A 19,872-nucleotide genomic window follows, 5' to 3' on the forward strand; every position below is an offset into this window, starting at 1 on the left:
GGTTGGATCGCGAGGTTTTCACAATCGGCTACCACTTTTAATGAGAATTCATCGAACACGTGAATTATATTATCTTTCAATATTATTTCAATCTTCAAAAGGAAATAATGTATACTAGTTTAATCAAAAGTATAATTAAAACAGTATTATAATTAAAATTTTACCTTATTTCTTCGTTAAAAATTTGAGTGATGTAGAAAATATATCTTTGCATAGAATTGTAAAGGCATTATAAAAAGCTACAAATCTCTTTTTCAGTTTTCTCTATTTTTTTCTTATATTTTATTTAAAAAATTGATAATAAGAGCAAATTTTATTTCATTATGAAATATTAATAATTTGGGATTAAGAAAATAAAAATCTATATTTATCGGGAGAGAAAAAAAGATTGCAAGAAAAGAAAACGAGACGGCAAATTTATGTCAATGGTATAATGCGTACAAATTCGCCAAATATTTATTAATTCGGTAATTAATTATGCGGATGGGCTTACATAAGACCAACGAACCGGTTAAGAATTAATTATTAGCGTGATGAAGAGAATTGCAACAACGACGCGATGGGAACATTTGGGCGTTCAAATGAGTGCACAATATTCTGGTTTTTTTTCGCACGAAAACGTTACGTCACGTTGAGATGGTTCGTCGGTCTTATGTAAGCTCATCCGCATAATCGATTATCAGATTAATAAATACTTGCCGAATCCATATTATCATTGACATAAAGCTCTTTCGTTCTTTTTTTTTTTTGCAATCTTATCTTTCGCGATAATCTAGACTTCAAAAATGTGAATTTTTATTTCTTTAACCTCTATAATTAGTAATTATTTTTTGATAAAATAAAATTTGCTCTCATTAGAGATTTTTATAAAATATAACCCCAAAAAAAATAAACTGAAAGAGATTCTTAGCTTCATCGATGCATTTCACGCAACTTAAAAAAAAAACGTAAGAAACCAACAATATAATAACTTTTCTTGTGAAAAAGTTACATGTTATATTGCCAACTAATTTACAACGATGATTATTTTTGCAACGGCGCGCTATAAATTCCACACGTCTTGTTCTTCACTCGCGCAATCTCTCTTCCGGTTCTTCTTCATCCGATCGCGAACACGTGGGTGTCATACGCCGATTATGCGGGATGGGCATCTGCATAGCACATGCGCGCGCGCTATTACACTTCTCGGCTACAAGGAACAATGCCATTATATTCCCGCCCTTCGAAAGGCACGCGGATGTATCTGGCACTATTGTACTGGTACCGCCGCGAAATAAAACGGATCGGCAACGAGATCGCAACGAGATAGACGGCGAGCATAGGCTCTGCATAGCAGTTTATGCGCCGCGCAACCATAAGCAGCTCCGACGATGACTTATTCGAAGCGTCGAAGCTCCCTAATGAGGGTTTCTTCTCGCAAGACGTATAGTGGCGCGCCCATATAATGGAGACATCTGTCGCTCGTACATATATTCCGAGTAAGCGTCGAGGAGGAAGATCTAACAAGTCTTTTTCTTGTACAGGTTGACTCAGGAAGTCGTCTAATCTATTTTTATTTTAATTTAATTTTAAGTAATTTCGATCAAAATTATTCGCGCGACAAAAAGATTCTGATAGACTGTCAAACGCTTTGATGAACATTATACACGGTTTATTCAGAGATTTTTTTCAATTTCGATATTTATTTTCTAAAAAATATCATATTTACCGCCAATTGATGCAGGCTAACGAATCCGTGTTTCAAATGTCAACGCAATAAATCGCAGCACAATCAACGCGATGCTTTAACGATAACAAGCTGCCATTTAAAGAATGTCTAACGAATGAATCGATAACGTATGTGTGTGTGTGTATATATATATGTGTGTGACGGGATTGTAGATTGATAAGAGAGAGACACTTCAATGATCATCAATATATCTTAATCGCAAATGTCAGCGACGAGATCGTTAAAGATCGCTCACTCAGAAAACTCAAACGGAATAAAATTCCTTGGAAGACTGAAACAAAAAGGCTTGAAGTCATTTTTAACGAGAAACGATTCTAATCCCCAATGACCTTTTTCTCTTTATTCCTACATCGAGAAGAACTTTCCGAAGAAAAACCATTGGATAATATTTTTAAATCTTTTATCGATTCGGGGACTAAGTGTGTTCTTAACAAGAATCGCCAATTGCGACAAATCAAAAGTGATTCAGAAGAATAAAAACAACTTTTCTTATATCCGGTTTATGTTTCGCGATAAGTACTTAGAAATTCGTTCGGTGGACGCCCGACTCCCCTAGCATTCCGTACAAATTTGATTTATCTGTCGATCTGTTGCTGCTGCAACATCTCTGCGCGACGCGAGGCGCCGATCTCGACACACATAACCGGCTAATCAAGACGCTAATTACAGGCACGCTCGCGGGCATCGGATCGTTAGGTCGATACGCAACAACGACATTTATATCTTCGTTCCGAAGCTTCGTTGCAGCTTCGCAATTACGAGATATATGCGAGCGCTTTCCCGAGCGCGATCCGAGAATAACGCACAAACTATATCCAGCTACACTCTCCGGGCCGAGAATAATCGAAACTACACATCGGTGCGTGATTTCTCCTTCTCGCTGCATTCCATAAGGAACAACGAGCCGACGTAAACATAAAGTAAAAAGAGCATCTCGTGGATCTCGCGCCGATAGGAAGCGTTTCCGAAACAATAGGGACAACACCAGGAAATCTTTTTGCCGAATAACATATAATTCCGAAATTGCAAAGCTTATGTTTAATGGTTAATAAATTTAAATTTTGTAATATAAGTAATTTTAATGATTTTCTTTTCGATCATTTTTTAAATTATTTTTTTATGAATTATTGCGAGAATCTAGATAAACGTAGTAATAATACAACTTTAAAAACATGTTTGTAAATCTTTGGAAAAAATTTATATACCAGAATTAAAATGAATTCGCAGGAATAAAAATTAAATTAAATTACAAATTAAAATTAAAATAAAGATATAAGGAGAAACATTAAATACTGCTGTATGTCCGCGTATACGCATGGTCAGAGAAAGTTTGGCCTCATCCTCGGACATAAACCGACAGTTAAAGACGATCGATGACGACTCATCCGAAGGAGAAAGCGGGGAGAATCCGTGTAGTTTCCCGTTGCGGTCGAACGATCGAATTTTTGGGATTCTTACGTTTTCCGTTCGCGATTGTATAGAGGCCATAAAGAGGCGATAAAAAAGAATCTCAGGGGTCGATCGACCTATCTACCGACACGAATCGTAGATGAGCCTATTCGATTGCAAGTTCACGACGTCCAATTGTCAACCCACGCCCTCGCTCCCTTAAAATTCACATTCCTACGGTGGGAATTTCATGTCCACAACTTCGTTTCACGCACGTTTCTCTTTTCTATATCTCTCTCGCCCTCGCGTCCCTTATACGCCCCGATAGACTCTCTCCCGAAGCCTCTTCCTCTTTATCCTGCATCGTATCGTGCACCTGGCTACCTGCTCCACGACCTGCTCGTTCGTTAATGTGCGCGGCTAGCAACTGTGCGGTTAAAAGCGGCACGTACACATACATATATAGGCGCCTCTATATAAGAGATTAAACTGGTAACTTGTCCGAGAAAACGCGTTTAGAAAGACGCGTCTCTGCGCCGGAAGGATGTATCTTTTTCTGTCATTTCGACGCACTGGGTCCCTCAATCGTTGTTCTTCACCGTCGTCCAAAGACGGCCGACACTCCAAAAGTAATCAATTCTATCGTCGCGGTTTAATTTCAAATGTATACTTGAAATACGGTTGTATATTCGAGAATCGCTTTAAGCGAATAAAAATCTCGAAAGTTGCTCTTTACAACTTTCGACAATAATTGCCAGAGAGAAACTCGCTCGAAATAATAAGCGAAAATAATTATAAAATGACGAGAAAATAATAATAAAAATTATGATGTTAATATAAATAAAAAGCACATAAGAGATCATTCGTTCTCTACGAATATGAACATAATTAGCAAACGAGCAAAAATTATGAGATACAAATTTTGTTATAAAAGCTATTAGAAAATTTGCTGTGTGTATGTACACTGAGAGAATTTTCTCTTAGAATTTACCCTGAATATCATGGTAATCGTGGGACAATATGGTGTGGAAAGAATTTTATAAGAATTTCTCTGATTAATATTTATCACAATAAAAATAATATCTATCACAATAAAATATAAAACATGTGTGATTAATTTTACTAAACTGCATAGTAAAATTAATGGAACATATTTTATATTTTATTGTGATAGATATTATTATTTTTATTGTGATATATTTTATTGTGAAATATTAATCACAGAAATTCTCAAAAATTCTTTCCATACTATATTGCCCCACGATTACCATGATTTTCAGGGTAAATTCCAAGAGAAAATTCTCTCTGTGTATCATTTGTTATCGTACAATTGACGCAATCGCTATTTTAAATTTATGCGCGACAACGCATTATGCGGTATGGATGACGTATCGACACGCATCACGAAGAAGATGCACCCGGAAAATGGCGCACCTCATCTCGTCGTGAAACGGTAACTACATATGTAATTCGAAAAGGACGATTAATGCGACAACGCGAGTGAATGATAAATAATTCTACGGCGACGCGGATGTGCACGCATTCAGCGGCGGCAGTCGTTCCTCAACTACGGATTTATAACGTTGATTTATGACCACTGCGAACAGGTATGGCGCGAGTTCCTAATCACCGACATTAGCACGCATTAATGCGCGTAGAAAGCACAGATTGATGTTTCTCTCTCTCTCTCTCTCGAGAGAGAGAGAGAGAGAGAGAGAGAGAGAGAGAGGAAGAGAGAGAAAATCTGGAAGATAATTTAAAAATAATTTATATGCAGCGTTCAAAAATCGAGGACGTCGCGGAACATATGGTTCGGTAGCAGTCGTTGATCAAAACCTCGTAGAAAATACAGTTGGTGACTGTGTTATAAGCAAAATAGAAAACTAAACTGTCAAAGAAATCAAGGATTAAACGGAAACTTTCTCGGACAAAATTGCACGATTTCCTCATTCCAGATGACATTTTCTCCCTATGCTATAATAACTATTATTATTATTGATTACCAATCAATAATAATAAGTCATTTTATTATTTTAATTTCAATTTCTTCATATTATCTTATAATACTATATCATTTTGTGGTTCGTCTATCTATAAAATCGTGATAATATACAATATGATGTAATAATCAATCTCATCGCAAAAAAAAATGTTAATCGCGAACTAAACCCCGAATATTTGACGAATAAACATAGCGAACAAACAGCAGATTGTCCGGAAAGTTTTACACCGTCGCGATCTGCGAAACTCGCTCTAATTATACAAACCGCGTATTACAAAACGTATCGGACGACACAACACGGGGACGAACACGAATTCCGTGATACCAAATCCCAGCACGTCGCTACGGGGTGCAACGGTGCCGATGCGAATGCGACGTGTCGCTACTCCCTTACATTGCGTCCGGTATTATAAGTTGGGTCCACGGGATGTCGTCACGTTTCTCGTGTTAATATGCGAGGGACTTCCTCCTTGAAAGGCGGAATCCCCGCGGCGGAAAGGAGCGGTCCTCGCGGTCATGGCAATATGCCTTTGCAGCTTTTGCACAATCGACACATTTATCTATCTCGTCGCGCGAGAAAAACCAAGGACGATTGAGAGATGAGAAAAGCAGGTTTGCTCATCATTCGCGAATATAACGCTGGAATTATAGATACGCGAGTATTTTGAGAGATAAGCGGTGTCGCGTGCATGAATAAATTATCGGTCATGAAATTTAGAAAATCAGAGAACGAAAAATAAAGAGTTGCAAATCTTCGTCTAGAAAAGTGTGACATTTTATCTTTCCCGTAAAATATACATCGTTTAATTTTACTTTAACACGTTATATGACTACAAAATAAATCAAGCAAGTAGAAAGTTGTCTAATATTAAAATTTAATGATTAAAAATTCACATGCAAGAATAAAATTGCGCAGATTTTTTTTTAGTTTAAAATTGACGATATTAGAAATAAAACTGACATAAATTTTGGTGTTTCTTTTAACTATGGGAGATTATATTGATCGATTCTTTTCTTAAATACGCGACGTTCTGTCTCTTTTCTCGTAGAAATCGCGATATAAATGTAAGTAAAGTGACCATTAGATCCAACGGTAATAAGGGGAAAATAATTCGCGTTAGCTTAATTCGAAAGATATTTAGCGATCGCGAGATGCATTAGCATTACTGCGAATCGACTTCCTCCTTCCTGTATGTATCTATGCATTAATCATATGCCGAAGTTATGCGCGCACATGAACTTGGAAGATGATATACGCGGCACAAAAAAAGATCTTTAAAATTACAAAAAGATCTTTAGAAATACTCGTGTATGAAAAATTAAGGAAGTTAACCAAAGCATCAATTAAATCTTCATTATGCAACTTTTAGTTCAAATAAGAGTTAAATATTATACTAAAACATTGAATATTCGAAAAAATTTTTTTGTTTGATTTCTAGTATTTGAAACATTTATAAAACATAATTTCTTATTCTAGTTACTGAATTATTGAGAAAGTTTAATACTTAATTCATAAAAATAACATATTAAAAAGTAAGAAAATATTTCTTCACAACAGCGCGTGCTCAGCAATCTTTATAGAAAGTGCAGTACGAGAAAACCACAAATAGGTAAACGTGCATTATCGTGGAGTATAAGAAAGTTGATGATATATTTCCTCTTTCTTATTCTTCGCATCTTCATATTTAGTTAAAATTATATCGATGACAGGATCGTGATAACGATACCTGTCTCTCAATCAACTCGCTGCAATTTTCCACATGTCGTGCAAGAAATAATTTTGTAAACACTATATCAATTTCCGGAATAACTTTAAGCGTTTTATAATAGCTGCTATGATGTTTCAGTGAACAGTTGTTCAGTAAAGAGCTTCCCGTAAATTTGTGAGACGATAATATCCTCTTAACTCTTTTCGTAAATATTGAAAATCAATTTGTTTAATCGCAACTGTATAAATATAGACTTATCGCATCTTTATATAACGAACTGTTATCGGACAAATGGAATGTAAGAGACAAGGTAAAATATGTCGAGTAATATATAAATGTATGTTGCAAAAATAAAAATTAGCATTTAGATGTATCAACATTTAAATTAATATTTCAAATTTTTACAGGGAAGATGGATCTGAATTATATCATGTTCTATCTGATACAATCCGGCTGCTCGATAAGGAGTGAATCAAGGATAACAATAGGTAATTCTCGATAAATTGTCAAACATTAAGCAACACGTCGCTTTCCTCACCCGGAGGACAGAAACGGGACGTCCTAATTTACGCCTCATTTACCGTGCATACCTGTTGCACGGTGCGAGGAGGAAATGTTGCAGCAAGTCGCTTTGCGAGCAGCTGCGTAAACCTGACCAGCAGGTATAAGTGCAGAGGTCAAGCGTAGCGTCGAAACGTCAGAAGCGCGATGGCGGCGACGGACAAGGTACACGTGCCTCTCGTATTGGTGCTAAGTTACGAGAAACTAGTCGTAAATCGAGACGAGGTGCCTCGCTGCCGTGGGCGCCAATATAACGGTGAGGTCGCCGGTGGCCTCCTTTTTGCGCGACACACGTCTCTCCCTCTTCGCGTTCCTCTTCGGCGGCTTCGGCGATTCTTCGCGTAACTGTACATTCGTTCACGTTTAAGTCCCCCTTCCCTCCCTTATCGTCGTCGACCTGAGAAACGCACCCGGTGTCACGATACTATACGCATAAATCCGAGACCGCAAAATTAATATAGAAAAGAGCCTTACGGCTCTTCTGCCACTTCCTGTCTGGCAGACCGAGTTCTAGCAGATAGAGATCATTCACGCGTAAGGAAGGGCACGAATATCAGAGGAGCGCGTGAATATTAGCGTGTAAATGAGCTCGTGAGAATATTAACGGTTCAACAATTTCCTAATTGTTTAATTGGCACTGGGATGATACCATTTCAGGCAGTACTAGTGTAGCGGGCAGAAATAGCGCGACGTGAATGAGCCTCGGGCTTGGATTTATCACTGCTTGTGTTTCGAGAGATCAGGGATACCCGTTTATGAGATACCTGTCCGATCGGTTAGCGGTACCGTGAAAAAGAAACGTTGAATCGCGCGTATGCGTTTCCTATAGCCATCGTAGGAATTTCGAGGAGAGCGTGGTAATCGCATCAATGGCAAGTGTGTTCTTGAATCACTTCCTTGGAAAACGAACGAGTGAGAAGCGTGTAATTACGATTTCCTTGAAAGCGCGACCAGACCTCGCGCACGAGTATTGCACAACGATGACGTATCGAAGATTCTCTGTTTTTGCATCCGTTCTCTAACGTACGAGAGCTCGGAACGAATCGTGTCAGTCTTCGATCACGATGACTCTGAACTTGATTCAAGAGAGAGAGCGAGAGCGAGATCGAACCATATGAGACTTTGACACTTTTACCGTACAGATTATTTCCGCGAAAACAATTTATACAATAACAAATCTTATTTTTAAAGAAGTTAATTCTTTAATTTATTACGTTCTCATATCTCTAATTTACTTTTAATAATTAATTTATCACGATTATTAAATTTTATGACTTGTAAAACAATTTAAATGATAGAAATCTATAAAACAGGATGTATAAAAATCTTTGCGTTCATTAAAAAGAATTATATAAACGTCAATTAAAAAGTTGTTCGCTTGCTTAGTTAGTCCTCAAGAGATTCGAGCATTTGATGGAAGATATGTTAAACTATTTTGCATATTCTTTAGCAATTTAAATGAACCCAAAACTTATAAATTCGTCCGCTTATCGTTTGCGAGCTAAAGTGAAACTGACAGAAGAGGAACACATTTATTATTACGACGCGTGTATCAACGTTTTATCGGCCGTTGTCGCGCGTTTTCTTGACAAGCGAAGACGCGCGTTTTCTAACACGTGGGAAAGAAGACTATGCGCTGTACGCATCGTGCTGTAACCGCCATGAGAATTCGCCTTTTGTTACGGTTACACATCCTATATTCCGAGAGGGAAGGAGAGTTTCGTTAGAGCGGATCTCTATCTCGTTACGTGCGCATTAATTTTCTTCGCACGGTCGCGGCGCTCATTAATAAATTAATCCAAGCTGCGCCCGAGGAAAAAAAATCCGATACACAATATCACGTGCATATTCAAATATTGTATTCCGCCGGATATTAAAATATGCGAATTAACGCAATTCAATTCACTCATCGATTATCGCTTCTTTGTGCGATTAATGGATCATCAATTTTATCATCATCGCGCTGTCGTTTGCGAGGCGAATATTCAACTGCACTTGTCAAAATTCAATCGTCGATGAGGTTTATGGCAAATTTCATAATCGACGATGAACCACAGTTCCTATAATAATAAACGTTCCGCACGACGAAGATTATTTAATACTTATCTAACATCTCTTATGCAACCTTCCTGTTTACGCTGCGACAGTCGACACATTTATGAGCGGTTAGGAATACTAATAGCTAATTATTTAAACATATGCAAAGATTAATAAATTCAATCTCATTTGAATTTCGAGAAGGATCAATCGTCTAAAATTTAAAAAAATTACTTCAGCTTCGTTTTACTCGTACTAGAAATGTGTATGCATCTATATTCTATATAATTACTATTACCCACATTTTATATCATTTTTATCTAAAATTCCTTAGATTATTTTTATCTAAAATTCCTTAGATTATTTTAACTTATCATCATTTTAATTAAATTAAGTAAATAAGAATTGTAATTATTACACTGAGAGAATTTTCTCTTAGAATTAATTTACCCTGAAAATCATGGTAATCGTGCGGGACAATATGATAGGAAAGAATTTTGCGAGAATTTGTCTGATTAATATTTATCACAATAAAAATAATAATAAATAATATTCGTTATTTTACAAGTCGCTAGTATATAAAATAATAAATGATAAAGTGTTCGACCAAACTAGCAATAGTGCTTTATTAAGCTCACAATAGTGAGCTCACAATAGTGAGCTTAATAAAGCACTATTGCTAGTTTGGTCGAATACTTTACCATTTATTAAAAAAATAATATCTATCACAATAAAATACAAAACGTGTTTGATTAATTTTACTAAACTGCATATTAAAATTAATCAAACATATTTTATATTTTATTGTGATAGATATTATTATTTTTATTGTGATAAATATTAATCAGACAAATTGTCATAAAATTCTTTCTATACCATATTGTCCCACGATTACCATGATTTTCATGGTAAATTCTATAAGAGAAAATTCTCTCTCGTGTATATATCGCTTAACGAATTGGTTATTGACTATCGATTATTAATTAATTATTATTAAAACCCTTTGAATTATCTGCAACCATCAATTTCTTTTTATACCACTTAATTAAATTTCAAATTTTCCCGATGCACATGATTTCCGATTTATCGAATAGTTTTGTATATTTAAGTTGAAAATCGTCTTTTCACTGTGTAGCTAGAATGCAGTTCGACGTGCTAATGCAACGAACGGTTGTCATCGTCACCCAGTATATGTCTCGCGAGGGAAGTGAGTAACAAGAAGAACCGGTCGACCTGGCACATAACCGCTTCGTATCTGTCATTTTTCCTTAGCTGATATACCTGCTTCTCTCCCCTGCCTACTTCTGCTGTCTCGCGTCTCTGCTCGCCCGTTCGGACTTTCCTTCGCGTGAATGTCACGCTGGCATTTTGCAAAGCGATTCGCTAATAACTACTACTACTACTACTACTACTACTATTTTCTCTGTTTCGTGACGATGAAAAGATATTCGTGCGTTTTTCAACCGCTGCATTAAGAGTCATCTTATGTTAATCTCATAAAATATTTTTTTTCAAAATTTTGTATTGCAATATACAGATTCCTCGAGAATTTTATAATCATTTTTTCCTCAAAAACGATATTTTATCGAAGTATCCGGTTAACAACTTGGGCGAAACGTTTGCTGCGGATAACCGGGGCAGAGTAAAAGGCTTTTAGTGTTCTTTCGAACCGACGTGAAACTTGCATTGATCTCGCAATTCTCGATCGCGGATTCGCGGCAAAGAATTCGCGGTGTTCGAGAAGAGAAAAAAAAGGGACAAGAGTGAGCGACTGGCTGACTGTCTGAGAGTGAAACACACTCTGATTACACGATCGGGTTACGTCAAGACGCGTATCTATCTGGCTCGAAGTTTCCTGTTGCAGATCGAAGAAACGTTAGAAACGGTATTACACGAGGCGTATCCGATCCCACGACACATACATACATACTCAGGAGAGGTCACGCGGAAGTTCACGGAGGGAAATTCGCCGATTTGCAATTTTCCGGCGAACGAGCGTGGAAATGAACGAACGAGAGAAAGATATGGATATAGATTCGTGTCACGGTGAATTGTGTCGGCATAGAGTATACTATAAGACGTAATTATGGTCTTGCAGACACCGCGCGTGTGTCGATCGGGAAAGTCGAAGGGGAAGGAAATCGTCGGCGTTACAGAGACACGTATAGACTCCCACAAAGCCTATCATTTGCATTCGCTTCTGGAGCTGGGGTTTTGCGGCGATCTGGCACGCATGACTGGACCGCGTCTCTATCTAAGGCACACGCGCGCTTATATAGGCAAAACCGTAATTTCGCAGCGTCTGTTAATAAAACGTCCGTAGGATAATGATCCGGAATCGATCCGTTCATCGTTCGATTATATATCGATACGCCGCGATATATTAAAGATTGCTACTAAGAAATGCGTAACAACGTTGCGAACAACATTTCCGAGAGATTCACATCGAATAAAGTATATCGAGCGAAATACGGAGAGAGAGCCGAGAACCACGACGTGGACTTAAATCATATTTATAACCGGTATTTTCTCTTTTATAAGCTGCGGTTGCGCGCAAAATTTTACAGAACGAAATATCGTTCCATAAATTATTAATATAGGGACTCTAAAACAATTTTAAAATTTATTTCTAAATTAATTAACGACAATCGCATAAGTTGCAAATTTAAAGGTAGCCGACAACTGTAAAACAATTCATGAAATTTTTTATTTCCTTGTACACTGAGAGAATTTTCTCTTAAAATTTACCCTGAAAATCATGGTAATCGTGGAACAATATGATATGGAAAGAATTTTATGAAAATTTCTCTGATTAATATTTATTACAATAAAAATAATAATATCTATCACGATAAAATATAAAACATGTCTGATTAATTTTACTAAACTACATAATAAAATTAATCAAACATATTTTATATTTTATATTGTAATAGATATTATTTTTATTGTGATAAATATTAATCAGAGAAATTCTCATAAAATTCTTTCCATATTGTCTCACGATTATCATGATTTTCAGGGTAAATTCTAAAAGAAAATTCTCTCTGTGTATCTATTGGAGGTCGTTACTAATAACAATGAATTAGTAGACAAACTCAAGATGTGTTTTTCAGCTACTTCTAATCACTGTCAAAATAATATAAATAATTGCTCATCGTAATATTGCAACGAGCAACTTATTTTTTTTCCTAAACTTCGTTCTTTACATAAATCATCCTTAGCGTTTCATAAGGTTCAACTAATTAGCAAAAAAAGATGCAAACCGCATCTTCGACATGTACACTTCTAACATATCGTCCTTCAAACTGCCTTTCACTGTCGACGGGAATTGCTAGATCAATTTATCGACTCGCCACGATATCGCCACGTAGAAAGACGCCGTGTCGTGACACGGTTAAGGAATTATTGGTACTTAGACCTTGCATATATACGTACTCTCGCCTCGCGTGACTTTGCGACGTGCCGGGTTTCGCGAAATAATAGTACGTCAAAAATCTTGGCGAGCGGCAGTCAAGGCTTCGACAAATTTTTGCAATTTCATCGATACGAATCACACGAGCGAGTGACTGTCCCTACGAGCTTAAAATCCGCTCTTTGCTCGCGCAAAGATTCCTCTAAAATTAAAGATATCTTTGAAATATATATTTGCAATATCAATAACTAATTAATTAACGTGTTTCGAAAGTTTGTGTTTTTATCAAACGATATTCCCTCTCAATCGATCCAGAAATAAAAATAATTTACTTAATTAAGAAAAAATTCAGAAAAGAGAAATCAACATACATTTGTTGCAGATACCTTGATACATATAAATTGACAAGCACAGAACATCGAGAAAGAGGAGAAAAAGGAAAAATTCGAACCGTACGAGATATATAATGTGCATACTTATTGAGAGTAAATTACAGATGACTGCTTATGAATTTGGATCGAGACTCGCGAGCGATAAGCAACACGCAAGGATCTCGCGTCGTGGAAAATAAATCGAAACACGCAACTCACGTACGCGGCGGTTTGCATAATGTATCTCGATGCATCGGTCCGCGATGCGTATGAGAGCGGAATTAATTCTTTTGTAAAGCATCAGAGACTTAGTACGCAAAAAAAAAAAAAAAAATAATGCGCACAAAAAGCTATCATATTAAATTACTGATTAAATAAATCCAAGTCACATTATTGTACGACTTCGATGTTAGTCGCAATAATTATATAAAAAAATGAAATCGCTTTCAGATCGGTTTGCTAACAGTAAGCTGAACATCGACATTTCTCTGGTCATGATTAGTAATCACATTGTGGCTAAGACCAAAAGACACTTTCCACGGATGACTTGTCAACTTCGAGACTTACGTAAACGCTTTCCCGGCGTTAAAGTCTCGCCTCGTATCCCGCTTCTATTAAATATTATCGAGTGTCGCGATTAAAGATCGGATGGCTTCCGTGATTATTATATTAGTTTCTCTCTTTAGATAGGAGAGAAGAAGGATCTTCGAAAATGCCGAAGGTGCCACGCGCGAGACGCGCGTACGCCATAATAACGACACTTCGTGCTGCAAATTATGAATACAGCATACCGAATCCGACTGCCTATTCACCTCGCGAGCTCTCCCTCTTCTGCAGTTTGCATACGCGAAATGAAGATATCAAAGTTAGCCTGAGCCTGCCGTACCTCCTCGCGCGTCGACCTTTATTGTAAGATGCCCTTTAAACTCCGGGCACATGTGAGAGCAACCGCGCGCATAATTTTGATGCGCAGCTTTGTTCTTGTCGTACAGTCTTTCCCAAAATCGTTTGAGAGATGATAAAAACAACGCTCTTACAGATGCAACCGCATATCATTTGCGAGGAAGAGATTAACTCTCTCTATATATATACATTGCAACATATTGCATTCGCGCTGGGGCTGTTGCTTCAATTACTCCGATCGAGTTTAGCGAAAAGAGGATAAAAGACGATTGAGAAATTGAATGCAATGCAACAACCTATAGAAAGATGCTATTTTGGAAAAACAAGTTCAAAGTTTCGCAAATGGAGAATATGAATCAAGTATAATCTGATGCATCATTTATGACTGATAATTTTTTAAATATTGAGATCGTCAAATTTGGAGGCTGTTGTTGCATCTCAATTCCTCGAGAAATGACTTCTGCGAGTCACCAGAGTATGGAGAGATAATCTTTGCAAACTTACCATGACTGGTGCACGTGTGCGCCTGTATGTCACCTAATGCCGCAATTGTTGGCCGTCAAGCAGGGGCATGTCTACGAAGGAGGCACAATCGGAGCGATAGACGGCGAGAAGAAAACTTGAAATCGCTGTCTCTTACTCTGTCTTTTTCTCTCTCTCTCTTTCCTTATTCTCGTCGTCTCGTGTCGTTGCACCCTGCACAGTCAACACGAATCACACTATACGTAAATACACATACACAGAGGGAGAGAAAAACGCGCGCCGCGAAAAAGGAGCCAGCGCACGCACGTACGCGTGCGCCTCCTTCACTCTTTTTTTACACACACAAATTTTCGTACTCTCGATTGGCGCGAAAATTTTCCCGCTTTCCCGAGAAAATCTCTAATAGAGGACAAACTCGAGAAAGATTTACAAACCGAGGGATTCCCGCGCGACCATCGGTACCAGAACGGCAGAGAGACCATCAGCGGAGACCAAGAAGAGAAACATCCCCGGAAGGGAAATTATATATTTCGACGTTTGTTCCCCCTCGAGAAGAACGCGACCGGTTCGCGCGTATTATACGGTTACGCGCCGGTTCGAGGGCGAGAGAAGCGACGAACGGATTTTCAACCTGGCAGACACAGACTGAGCCCGCGACCGGCAGGTAGGTGAGCCGTCGCCCCTCTCCGATCGCTCGTTCGGTTGCCGCACCACCACCGGTCGCCGCTCACCGTGTTCTCCATTCTCATTTCCCTCGCTTCACTTGCCTCGCCGCTCCTTCTACTTCGTCCGCCTTTCGTCGTACATACGTACACGCGTAGGTCTCTCCGTAGTCTCCCGCAGAGACGGCTCTACCGTCAGGCGAACTGGGTGAAAGTGCATTCGTCGCGTTAGATTATACATATACGAAGGCATTTGTATGTACGCGCTTGTAAATACTTCGAGATCCTCGCTGTATATACAGATCTACCGCATTAATGTTTCAAGATATAAATACTAGGATTCCGATAAATACTATTTCGCCGTATTAACAAATGATTATCTAATGATATAAAACGTCAAAATCTATAAAAAAAATATTGTTAAATTATTTACGGCGAAGAAAAATTTCTTTGAAATATTTCTAATATAAAGAATTTTGTAAAAAATAAAATCAAATCCTAATTTTTTTTTACCTTGAACTACGATCAATGCATTTACAGAGACCTCATATTTGCAAAGACTTTTGCGTACGCAAGGGCTTCGTATTAGACTATAAGACGGCTATTTTGATTTCATCGGACTTCACATATATGTATATAAAGAGTGCGAGTTAAATATCTGTAAGCGCTTTCTCATCAGGGAAGCCCTTGTGTGTACAATAGCTCGCTCAATGATAGAAGCTTACAATATTCATAGTAAATACATTTGCCTAAGGCATCGTTATCTCTAGCGCCGCCTCTGTTTGCCTCCCCATGATCGTACAGCTTATTAACGCACAAGCGATAGACCATAGTCATCATACCCTATCGGCGTTAATGAGATTACGTCCTGCATAATTATGCGCTTTTCGATGAAGGATTATTATAGTCAAATTATGCGAGAAAACAATTACGTCATAACAACTTCATATAAAACAATAACAATTATAAATTTAAGATAAAGCAAAATAGAATCGCTCACCGATTCATTGCAACATGTAATTTAACAATGTATCACCAATAATTTAATATGCTTTCAATAAGATATTGATAAAAAATTTACAAGCTTAATTAGTAATCAAAAATAAATATATGAAATATTATATTGTATTAGCGACAAACGGGAGGAAAACAAAGGTTTTTGCTATAAATGTATATTTAACTATATACATATATGTTACTATATATGTATATTTAACTATAGATATTATTTTTATAGAAATATACCTATAAACAAAATTAATGAGATGCAATAACGATGTTCGATTTGTCCTCTTCTTCTTCATCTTCTTCTTCTGCTTCTTCTTTCTTAACAGTATTATCTTGGGATAGATATTGTTCAAATTCAACTATAAACCTTTCTGACGATGGCGCAGACAAAATACGAATTCTGTTAAAACACAATTACACAATTATATAATAAATGCAGATATAAAAATACAATTATATAATATAAACATTCCTAAATATTACCTTGTGATAAAAGGTTCTGGTCGACGTGGCTTTGCTTTATTAACATCCTTAATAATGGAAATGAAATTCTCCTCTAACTTCTTTGTATCCATATCGAGCTATAAAATAATAAATTAATCAATAATCTTTTTAAACCATCTGATAGATTAAACGTATAATTAACAAAATATGTTTATAACAATATGACACGATTATGCAAACAACACTATTAAGAACGTACCGTTCCAAATGAAATATTAATAGTGCCGTAAGATTTTAGGATATCATGTGGTTTTGCTGTATATTTTATTCCAGTTAAAAATTTCGTTACGAGCATATTCATATCAGAATTTAGAGTACCTAACAGAACATAAACCATATAATAAATATTAAAATTTATTTTAGGAATGACACACACATAAGTTGAGTTTCAAAATTCGTGCATGCATCCACGCATCAGATATAGATATAATGAGATATAGATATAAGGAACAAAATGTATAAAGACAAAAGTTTCAAAAGCTTCATTATTGTGTATCTCTACTAACCTAATTTAGTGCTGGGAAACTTTTTTCTCATAAGTCCCCTAATTAGCAACAGATCAGGTAAGATGCTTGGCTCGGACAGAATAATATCGTAATCTCTAATAGAAAATTCTCCGCTCTATAATAAAATATATTTAATCAGCAGTTGTTAAAAGATATGATCTTCACATTCTTGTTATATAATTGTATCATGTTACAAAAAGAATATATTATTTTACCTGAATCTGTTTTATTAATTCTTTACCGCCAGCATACATAGCTCCAGCTGTTTTTGCAATTTCTTGCACTTCAGGAGTCTTACAAAATGCCAATATTTTTCTATTTTGAGCATGATCAAACGAATGTGGCACACACGCTATTCTTGTGAAAGCATCGACAAATTTTGTCTTTTTTGTACCCTGATAACATATATTTACATTTAGCATACTTTTTATTTTATATACAATATAAATCTTATATACACTTATATTTGCATTTTTTCCTCTCTAATTACCTGCATATCCAATTCTATAAATGCATTTATAGGTGCATTTGGGAAATTGTACATAGTAGGATGATGTGTTTCACAATGACTTTGTATTGCTTCTTCAAATGAATAAATTTTCCATTTATGAAATTTTCCAATGTAGACATTATCTATTGGTTCTGATCTTTTACTATCGTTTAATATAATTTTCTCCTCCTTAATCTTGCCTTTTTTGGCTGCACTAATATATATCATAAAAAGATTACATTAATATTAATATACAAATTATTAAAATATATTAAAATATATTATGTAAAAAAATGCTCACATTTGTGCTTTTCTTTGATTGTGTGGTATAAAACCGATTTTTTGAACAACCACTTTGATCTTTTTCTTCTTCGCTTTCTCTCTTGTACCTTTTCTAGCAGCATAATTTCGTGCTTGTAAAAAACCAACGGGACAAAAATTAAGGCATGTCACATGCCTTATGTACGTTGAAGAAAAATTTAGTAACCAGCCTGCAAAAAACAAAAGTTGCCATTACATACAAAATAAAATGATTTATATATTGAATCAAAAAATATATAGCTTGAGGTTATGTATAATAACTTTTACAAAAAAAAGACAACAGTTATAGAGATTTCGTTATTATTTCGATCTCGTTATTATTTATGCATTAATAATTAAGAAAATATGTGTAATCAATTAATTTGCTATGTATTACTAAAGAAATATTGAAAAAAATATAAGACACGTACCGCTAGCTGCTACCGCCATGATGGTTTATCGAAGTAGATTGGAGCAGGAATCAGGAATTTTCACACATGGACATTTCGTATGTGTATAGGGATTTTTTGGAAGATCCTCTAGAAATAATTGCTCGTGATGAATTCCACATTTATTTACGAATTCTTTCTTATTTCTAATCTTGTCAAACAATAAGATTTTATTTAATATTTATTTAATATATATTTAACAAGATATAATCAAGATTTTATTGCATATTGTAAATTTATTTGTACATGTATCTGTCTTCATACATGCACATATTTGATTTTTAAAAATTCATTTTCCTTACAAAGAATAACAGACACAAGATATTTAATTTTTTTTATTTTAAGATTTTATTTTATTAATAGATCGTCGTAATTTTTATTTATAAATGTGACATTTAGATTGAATCTATTATTCTTTTTCGAGGATAAGTGTAATCCCATTAGATATCTTAATTAAAAGGACATGATATAATTGTGTGTGTAGAATCAAATCTGGGACTGGGATTACATTACTAACAGCTCCAACATAGAGCTAACTATCATTCATGATCATAATAAATAAATAAATATAGATATACTTATTTAGCCTTTTTACTTTTAATTTTTCTCATATAAAATTCTAGTTCTTTACCTTCCAAAATGTAGCCATCAGCTCGTCCACACTGACCAGGTCTGCTTGCTATACAAGCTAAATTTGAAATATATCATTAATAATATGAAATAAACCATTACCTTTAGACACTTCCATCAAACAAGAATATAATAAAATACATACATAATGCAAAATAAAAAAATATTTTATAATCACGAACATATATTTTTGACAAATGTTCAAAAAACTATTTCAATTTATTCAAAAAAAAGATATTAATATTATTAGTATTATTAATAAAAAATGTAATATTATTATTATTATTAATAAATAAAACTATTACAAAATTAAAATATTCACCAAGAACACGTCCCGTTGCAAATTGTTCTTCCAAAGCAGCTTCAACTTTGGCAAATCGCTGTCTAGCTTTGTATTTAGCCTCTGTCTTTTTAGAATGCTTCTTGTTCAATACTTCCTCCTCAGCCTCTGTCTACAAAAATAATCATAATATTAACTTCATATTATATTTGATACATCTATTTCATAGTTTTAAATAAAGTTTCAATAATCACCAGCTTAGTACCCCTTTTGCGACCCAGTGGAAGAATATAATGACCCTCGTACCATTGTCTGAATGGTGTGGCATCAATGGTAACGATAGCATTTTTTACCAAAGTTTTAGTTCGTACTAATTCATTGTTCGATGCATTATAAACAACATCAATGATACGAGTTTTCCTGGTACTACACTCAGAACCCCAG

General features: G+C 35.8%; 3 protein-coding genes across 4 annotated transcripts in view; all 3 read right to left on the reverse strand.

The window, feature by feature from the left end:
* Cad99c (cadherin 99C) overlaps positions 1–15,330 on the reverse strand; it is a 105,536-nt gene extending 90,206 nt beyond the window's left edge. Inside the window, exons 1-2 of one of the 2 annotated variants that reach the window (XM_083058863.1) lie at positions 15,034–15,330; positions 14,621–14,812 (exon numbers count right to left, since the gene is read on the reverse strand). In XM_083058863.1, the coding sequence (XP_082914989.1) occupies positions 14,621–14,623 (3 nt within the window). In that variant the 5' untranslated portion in view covers positions 14,624–14,812; positions 15,034–15,330. Of the gene's footprint in view, positions 1–14,620 lie in introns of both variants that reach the window. The other variant, XM_083058864.1, reaches the window with a different exon arrangement.
* Positions 15,331–16,531: 1,201 nt separating this feature from the next.
* On the reverse strand, positions 16,532–18,625 carry Mrpl1 (mitochondrial ribosomal protein L1). Its single transcript, XM_083058871.1, has 7 exons — positions 18,501–18,625; positions 18,071–18,260; positions 17,770–17,983; positions 17,495–17,674; positions 17,280–17,394; positions 16,753–16,850; positions 16,532–16,669 (listed from the first exon to the last, which is right to left on the reverse strand). The coding sequence occupies exons 1-6, from the start codon at positions 18,517–18,519 to the stop codon at positions 16,801–16,803; spliced, it is 768 nt and encodes a 255-aa protein (XP_082914997.1). The 5' UTR covers positions 18,520–18,625; the 3' UTR covers positions 16,532–16,669; positions 16,753–16,800.
* A 187-nt stretch (positions 18,626–18,812) lies between these two features.
* LOC145932929 (small ribosomal subunit protein eS8-like) lies at positions 18,813–19,871 on the reverse strand (the record flags this gene model as incomplete). The annotated part of the gene is made up of 3 exons (XM_083032155.1): positions 18,813–19,206; positions 19,471–19,600; positions 19,683–19,871. Coding segments are annotated over 3 exons (429 nt in total), but the record flags the coding sequence as incomplete, so codon positions are not given.
* Position 19,872: the final 1 nt, after the last annotated feature.

Source organism: Prenolepis imparis, unplaced genomic scaffold (assembly GCF_030444845.1).
Source record: "Prenolepis imparis isolate NDT839.2.m4 unplaced genomic scaffold, iyPreImpa1.0 SCAF_2, whole genome shotgun sequence".
Lineage (NCBI taxonomy): Eukaryota > Metazoa > Arthropoda > Insecta > Hymenoptera > Formicidae > Prenolepis > Prenolepis imparis.

Excerpts from the sequence above, each read along its gene's own strand:
- Mrpl1 (XM_083058871.1), bottom strand. Across the intron at positions 17,984-18,070 it reads AATCAAAGAAAAGCACAAAT|TGCAGCCAAAAAAGGCAAGA; the intron begins GTGAGCATTTTT and ends GATATATATTAG. Across the intron at positions 17,675-17,769 it reads TTATAGAATTGGATATGCAG|GGTACAAAAAAGACAAAATT; the intron begins GTAATTAGAGAG and ends ATATGTTATCAG.